This window comes from Populus alba, chromosome 3 (genome assembly GCF_005239225.2).
Source record: "Populus alba chromosome 3, ASM523922v2, whole genome shotgun sequence".
Taxonomy (NCBI): Eukaryota; Viridiplantae; Streptophyta; class Magnoliopsida; order Malpighiales; family Salicaceae; genus Populus; species Populus alba.
The window spans coordinates 15,100,131-15,108,403 of NC_133286.1; the positions used below are offsets into that span (position 1 = coordinate 15,100,131).

The window sequence follows — 8,273 nt, forward strand, 5'->3', positions numbered from 1 at the left end:
AAAAAAAGAGAGAATAATTTTATTTGAGAACAGCAAAACATTTCACTTTGCCAAACACAAGTTACCCGATTAGTTTTTTTATATTTTAATATAGTATAAAGGACTCAGCTGTCACCTCTCTTATAAAAGTTTTCACATCTCACTCAAAACATAATGCTTCCACGATATTTTTGTCAAATTATACAAAAAACCATTTTGTTTTAGGCTTCTCTTTGACTCTCTCATACAAATATATATATATATACACACACACACACAAATATATATATATATAATTACAATATGGTACAGTAATCTTCCAACAGATATTTTAACTCATCACACAATGGTTTTGTTCAACTCCTTTTTGTTATGTAATATATTTGGGAAAGTTTATTTGACTCGCGACAATAGCTATCAGATGCAAATGATTTGAAAAAAAGAAAAAACCATTGACACTTGGGAAGCTGGAACTATATTGCAAATTTGAAACTGCAATTATTCAAGTCTTATGGTTTTGGGGCAAGCCGTGTCTCTGGTGGTCCTATAAACAATTCTGTCTCCACCTCCGTAACTTGTCGGTCTTCTAATAGTTGTTGCTTCCTGGTTGATGAGAGGTCAAGCTGTTGCATCCCACACTGCAAAATCAGTTATCAAACAAAATTATTACCACCATAATCAAAAGAATATGTCCCTGAATTATTTTCCGACGACCGATCCGGGGACCAGAAGGAGGGCGGCCACGACCACCAAAAAAATCATAACTGTTCCTAGCTTAATAGATCTTTCATACAAATTTGACATTTTGACATGTAATGGTCCCTGTGGAATTAAGAAAAAACTACTCTTGTGCCCCATCCACAACTCATCATAAGTTCATCCTCCGTGTGAATAAAATTTTCATCTCCACATATCATATTGACACCTCACATAAAATTCTAAAATATTGTCGGCATTGTAAAAATATATGTTGAAAGTCCTTTTGAGAGTTCATAGAACATGTAAAGTACTATTTACCTTCTCCCGTAACCTCGTGTTTTCTTCCAACAGGATTTTCTCCTGAGATGCGTCAAAAGAGAAAGATGGTAGCGAATCAGGAATCTCTAAACAAATCAACATCTAATATATTTTTGAAATAAGCATGCACATAAAAACATTACGAATCATAAGGAATTACCTCGCCTTTTAGCTTCTCAATCCGCTCCCTAAATAACTGGTTCTGCAGGTGCACAAAGTAAAGAGAATCAAATGTCCGGTAAGGTTTTCATAAATAATTGTAGTCCCTTGAGTGGTGCTCACGCTATATACATGAAAGACTAGAGAAATGGAAGACCTTCTAGGCTCACTGGACCAGAAAAGAATATTACTTTGATAAATGACACCAATGTTCCATGTACCGTGAGATACTTTTTAAAACTTGAGAATGAAGTTTCGGAATCAGATTTATCTATGACTTTTGGTATCCAAATGGGTGGGATTTTGACGTTTTGAGTAGACAAATTAAGCAGTAAACCACTCAAAACCCCAACCGAAAAACAAAAGCCAAAATGACACTTGCCGAATCCAGTAATTACAATAAAAACACAGAATTGGTATTGACTTTAATCACTCAAGGAAATTAAGTATGGTGCGGTCTGATTAATTGATGGGACATACCTTTCTTGCCCTAATTCTTGTTAAGCTTCGCTCCAACTGGTTCTCCAACTGTTGTAAATCATCAGTGGAACATGTTTCCAATCCCTCTCCTAAGAACTTCCTGCAAATTATCCAAGTTTTTAGTTGTTTATTACAGCAGATAAGTAATGAATTTAGACGCAATAAGTTTCAAAATGAGCCTTGAAACCTTTTAGAGACTTCAAGAAGCTCGATCTTCTTGGCCAGAGTAAATGTATCTTCCTTCACAGGCTGCATGCAAAATCAACAACTAGGATTGAAAAACTGACCCAATAAAAAAGGAAACAAAATGGAATTAATATTTTCATGCATGGTTCAATATATACAGAAAATGCCATGCTTTCATGCACAGTGAAGACTTTGGTATGGCCAACTTTGCCATCTGATCATCAAACACGATAGTCATTAGATCCTTCTCTGCCCGAATATCTCAGGAAAGAAAAGGTGATGGTGTGCTCTTCATATAGAAAATGCATGATATTACAACCATGTCATTGTAGCTATATTGACCTTAACGGGAGAGAGTTCATATTACATTTACTTTTCAATTTCATCACAAACTTAATTCGTTTGAGAGCTAATTGGTTTATACCTGTATATTGTCTTGAACCATCTTGCTGCTGATTCCTACGTCCTTGGCTCTCTTCTGATACCGTTCTATTGTTCTATTAATACTGAAGGATCCATAGTAGAACAATTGGAAAATAACCGAGCAGTTAGTAAATATTTAAACATGACATCCAATACAAATCATCACTACAAAAAAAAAAAAAAAAAAAAAAAAAGATCACGCGCTCAGTTCACTTCCAAAGCTGTTGAACAATCCTTGAAGTTGCATATTTTCCTCCAAGTAGAATTCGGGTTATTGATACTTTTAGCATATATTAATCCATTCAAGTACAGAGATACACACTCAGGTCACCATAATGCGTAAAGTTTTGAAATTAGTAGAGGATGAGAACATGATTGTTATCATCCCGAACATAACGCCACAGCAATTAAAATTAATGAGGATTGCTACCTGAAAGTCGAAAGGTTATTCTATATATAAATAGTCCAATGCTTATGAGCTCTCTCATTGAATAAAAAGAAAATAAAACAGTTACATCTCAACTAAAAGTGCGCATTAGACAAAGATAACCAACTAATTTAAATCTTACTAAACAAATTTAAAAACTTAGGTTCAATGTAATACATGGTGGTGAAGTATAGCAATCATAAATAAATTCTCGGTAATGAGAAAATCAACATCTAGCTCGGTTTTTTTCTCTTTTGAATGAAACATCTGGCTAGTTTAAACACAAGGAAAATGAGTAAAATTCAACAAAAGTCAGAATTTCTAAAACTAAGAAAAAACTAGCTAGAACCTTGAATTTATTTTCAAGACGAGCATTAATACATCATGGAAAAACAATTAATAGATGCTGTAGAGATTTTAGGTAAAGTCTAAGAAACAAATTGTTTTGGGCAATGCTTGTGGTAAAAGTTTATCTGATATGATTTTTCAAGTCTAGGTTTTGAGAGAAGGGTTGTCTCCACATTAATAGTATAGAGTTTTATAGTTGTTTAGGAATAAACATGGATGCTATAAGCAATGAAGGTGAAGGTGGAGGCGAGAATGAGGTGAATTTAATGATTGATTGAAGGTGAAGGATAGGTGTGTTTGTGTGTTCCGAGGTTTTGGTTAGTAGTGGTTTTTTTTTATATGGTTATTTTATTGTCCTGGACACACTCCTAGACACCATCCACGAGTAGCTACTCTTCAAAACCAAATCAAGAGGACGAGCTTGCCAACTCAAGGTTCATTAGCGATTGTACACTTGCGTGTGGATTGAGGTGCACATTAATTTCCAAGAGATCACTCATCCTAGTACTTCTCTAGCCCAAGTACATTTAACTTCAAAGTTCTTATAGGATCTAATGGTGGGTGGCATTAGAGGTTTGCTCTTTGAGGAATTTTTTTTTTTTTGTAATTATAATGTGCAGTATTGAAAGAACAATATCAGCGTGTTTTATGAATTTATTTTAAATTTTATAAATATCTTAATTAGATCATGTTTTAGAAGTTTTTATATTATTTTGGAGCATGAGTTCATTTAATACAAGGTAAGAGTATTGGTTTATTTCCTATTTTAATTAGGATTTTGTTTTTATTTATAGCACACTTGTTCTTTGTATTTAAAGGCAGTTTTATGATTGAATTAAAAAGGTTAAGGCAATTCATCTTAAAGGATAGGTTTGATAGTGTAGAAGGTTTTCTTCCTCTTTAACTTCTTAAAGTCAAACTTTAAAGTTAGCATCTAATAAGATTTATTCTTTCGAAAGCACTGACAAATATAAAACGTGAATCCTTAAAATCTTTTGAAGTGGATATATATTTAGTTTTGAGTGATGTACAAGTTAGTCAAATGACATCAATTACCATCAAATCATTTTTTTTTTTTTGAAAAAAAAGTTCAGACTTTGACTTGTTGCAATGAGAGTGGATCTTCTCTTGTTTATTTGTTCTTGTGTCAATTCATTAACCCTAATTTCCTTGTGGATTCAAAGAAGCCTCTCTTGGATATGTTCAAAGGTTTGTCTAGTTCATTCTAAGTTGTTATCTATCTTATTTTCTACCCTTTCCTTTAATTTCCTACCATATCCCAAGTCCTATACCACTTAAGCTCTTAGATGAAGCTTCAAGTATGCACGGTCTGTACTACATTCTCCAATACCTGAATGATATAAATTATTTTTGCACCTAATATCGTACACTATTTTTTGCAAGAGCATCATCATAATGAAACTATTTTTCTATCCTAATAAAGCAAGAACTTAATCAAGATAAGCATGAAAAGACTGGTTATTCTGAAACCTAAAGCATAAGATAGCTCACCATACAACTTGTGCTAAGGAAAGGATATGCTTAGGATATGTTGGGCTTTGTTGTTTGGCTACAATGGAGTAAATACACAGTTAATATACATCATATATGAGACAGAAGCAATCACAACTGCTTTTACTAAAATGATTTTTCCTCACTTCTGTGCAATAACGACATCTTTGATCAGAAAGGATGAGAGAATTTGGGTCTTCATTAGGTAATGCACACAGTGATGTAATGGCCATTTTTATAAAAGGAACGATCCTTCCATTATTAACTTGAGTTGAGTTGTGGAGTAATGACATTATATTAGGATGCAGCAACCAATAAAAGAATTTAGTTGAATAATCAATATAATAGCTTAATTATAACAAAGATCATCTCATGGTAGGGATCATATGCATTAACCTAGCTAATATACACTTCAGATTTTGTTAATTTTGAGTTTCAATGTATTTAAAAAATTTAAAATTTGATCTTAAAATGAATGATTGGATCATAAACACATGACCTGACCTGTTGCGCACCTTAATTATAAACACGGTGCTGTTTGTTTAATTATTAATCAATTCCATATTTATATACATCATGAAAATTAAATAAAATATCGCAGAAGAGAAGCTTTGTTTATGAATGGGCAGAGTAGCACGATTCTCTTATGTTCACCTATAAATTAACAGCCTATATAATCAGTCGTTTTGACACACCTAGAAATAACATTTTGAACTTCTGGATTGGATATGATCAGTTTCTTTGGCAGATGTCCAACCCTATTGCAAAAACAAAACCAAGAAAGCATCACTTGATACAAGCTACGTGCATTTGCTCCTTGGCGACTCTAACACCGTAGCTATTGACCCAATAAAGCAGGAGAGATATCTTGAATAAGCTAGCAACAACTGTTTCGTGAAGAACTAATAAACATGACATATCTTCTCGAGAGGCTCTCTCGCGCACAAGCACAACCAGCAATAAGGAAAAACACATGCCATTGATTTAATTAAAGAAGTTATATATTCATACTTGGAGAAATGAGCGTTCACTAAGCATACGTGTGGCTTGTCCCAAGTTATCGGGAAGCAAGTCTCGTTTGAGTTGATAATTAAATTCCTCATTATTAATTTACTAGGTCTGGTTAATCATGTGGTCGCTAATCAGAAAATTACACTCGAGTACAGTAACATCAAGAACAAGAAAACTGTTACCAATATATAGTGATCACAGTGCTTACCTTGGAGAAAGCAGTACGTTTCTTTTCAGAAGCAATGCAATATAAATACAACACATAAAAGGGCAGGAAACCGTGAAAGATAAAGAACACAAAGTACACCTCTATCTCAGAGCCCTCAAGCTCCCCCACCCCACCCCATCTTCCAACAGTCAGCTAGATTCCAAGTTTTTTTTTTTTTCCTTTAACCTGGTTAAAGATGAAATTCCATTTTTTTATATATTCTCAGGCATGATAATTATAAACTTATTGTCAGTCTTTATCGGTCATTAAAACCCTTTTTCAAGTTCTCTTCTAGAGCTCAGCTAGAGTAGACTTGTATGATTACAGGATCACCGTCAATTAATTTATCATGAAAAAGAAAATATGTTACGGTTCCATGCTAACAGTACTCACTGACATGCTTGGGTACGTAAACTGTTTATACTTCTTGATGAAGCACAGAATAGCGCACGGGAGATCTGTATAATTAATTAGTATATGTGGCAAAAACACCAAGGAAAAAATTCATCATCATCGGTTTTTTTCGGGTGAGTTTCGAAACGAAGGAATCAATAGGTCATGCACATGAACCCTAGTGGAAAATATTTGTTTTGAAGCACACTGATCTCTAACATATCTTCAAACATAGATTGACGGCATTGATGGACACAGTAGGTAATGGAAGTTAAAGCTCGGCCTCGAGAGATCTAATAAGTATGCCCTACCCTAAGGCGAGATCGTATAATATGTAGGACACAGAAATCAGAAGATTATGACAAATCAATATTAAACCCAACGGAATAAAAACACCAGGTTAGATTTGATGAATAAAGAAAAGAATAGGTGAGATCGGAACCCTTCATCTTGACAGGTAAAGTCTGAGAGCTCGTACTATTGTAAGAGTACTTGCTTTGCCATGCTAGTGGAGCTTGTACAGATTTAGAATTAAAACTCAATCAATTTTTTCAACAAGACAGGAGGACAAATTCTTGAGATGGACAATTCAACGCATCATCACATGCTTACATAAAAGAATCCGTGAGACAACAATTAATAAAACACACACGGTAGTATAAACATGTTCATGTAAAAAATAAAAATACTGAAAATCAAGTACTTTACCTAGAGCTGGAAAACTCATAGAGCTTCCCTCTAGTGGAGAAAACAATGAGTGCAACTTCAGCATCGCAAAGAACTGATAACTCAAAGGCCTTTTTTAGCAGTCCGTTCCTTCTCTTTGAAAAGGTCACTTGCCTGCTTGTTGCATTCTCTATTCTCTTCATCTGAGTCTTCCCTCTCACCATTATTATACCTAAAAAAAGAAATAAAATCAAAAGAAAGAAAGAAAGAAATGAAGATGGAAAGAACCGGAAAACAAAATGGCAGATTTGGGGTATCTGTGAAGTGAAACTGATTGATATCAAAGATTGCAAACAACTAGGCAAGACCCGCTTATGGTTTCCAAAAATAGAAAGGGATAACTAAATCTGAACAAATTAGGAAATACCTGACAACTAACCTTTATGGGCAACAGTTAAGAAGCAGAAAGACAAGGAAAATCTTGCTTGTGAACTTTCAAATCTCAAGAGACCCAATACGGAGAATTGAAAGGATCACACAAACCCTAGAAAGAATATCATCAAGGGAAGGATTAGCTGAGATATTTGATGAGTGATTACCCTAGTTCTAGCAAGATAACCCTAGTGGGTATATAAATCAATAAAAAAATAATAAAGAGGAGAGCAACTTCTCAAGAACCTGATCTCTTTCTTCTTTTGGTAAATTCAGGAAAAAACACAGACGCCTCCCAAATAAGAAAAGAGGGAATAATACATATGTAAAAAGCAAAAAATTATCAACATGTGATCCCCATTATCAGTCCCATTCTATTAAACAACACATCTAGATGCACCAAAAGTTTGATACCATAATGTCATGTGGCGACACCTGGCCTAAAGAGTGACTGACAACTTCCCATTCCCGGTACCCAACTAAGAGGCAACCCGCCCATGTGAAAGGAAAGACATGAACATTCCTGTCGGTTGCCAGTTTCTCTCAGACAAGTTTAAAAACACCTCCCAAGGTGGTAGCATGTAAGATCTGGGCACCTAACGGGGCACCCTTTTGGTCCGTACAAGGTTAAAGACACGTCATTTTTTTCCGTACAATGAAACATAGGGACTAGCCAATCGATTGGTGGCAGCACAACTTGTCACGTGGGTAAGCCTTGTTTGGTCTTTCTCTTTTCCCTGTAATGGCTTGGTATGGGGTTTTGTGCACCACCGAGGGTGCTCTTTTTTCTCTCCGGCTGGTGAGGTCGAGTGGGGACCACAGATATGTCGTTGGACGTTGATGGAAGGCAACCCATGTGGATGATGGGCATGTGTCCATAGTGTTATTGTTTATTGATGTAGCTTTTGAAAGCACATTCAAAGCAAATGAACTGTCAAGTGTGATAACCAATAAATACTCTAATTTATTGAGAGAGAAAATAGTTAACCTCTATTTATATTATATTATGTTTATTATTTAAAAAAAAACAAC

At 34.8% G+C, this 8,273-nt stretch overlaps 1 protein-coding gene across 5 annotated transcripts; it reads right to left on the minus strand.

The window, feature by feature from the left end:
• Window positions 1-291: 291 nt before the first annotated feature.
• On the minus strand, window positions 292-7,627 carry LOC118028541 (agamous-like MADS-box protein AGL19). 5 transcript variants are annotated; one of them, XM_035032150.2, is made up of 10 exons: window positions 7,488-7,627; window positions 7,249-7,353; window positions 6,852-7,041; window positions 4,532-4,589; window positions 2,246-2,327; window positions 1,823-1,884; window positions 1,636-1,735; window positions 1,157-1,198; window positions 997-1,038; window positions 292-617 (listed from the first exon to the last, which is right to left on the minus strand). In XM_035032150.2, exons 3-10 carry the CDS (start codon window positions 6,913-6,915, stop codon window positions 489-491), a joined length of 579 nt encoding a protein of 192 aa, XP_034888041.1. In that variant the 5' UTR covers window positions 6,916-7,041; window positions 7,249-7,353; window positions 7,488-7,627; the 3' UTR covers window positions 292-488. The 5 variants fall into 5 exon arrangements, with proteins under 5 accessions (XP_034888041.1, XP_034888042.1, XP_034888040.1 ...); XM_035032151.2 differs by having other exon boundaries at window positions 7,237-7,353; XM_035032149.2 differs by lacking the exon at window positions 4,532-4,589 and having other exon boundaries at window positions 7,237-7,353.
• Between the last annotated feature and the right edge of the window lie 646 nt (window positions 7,628-8,273).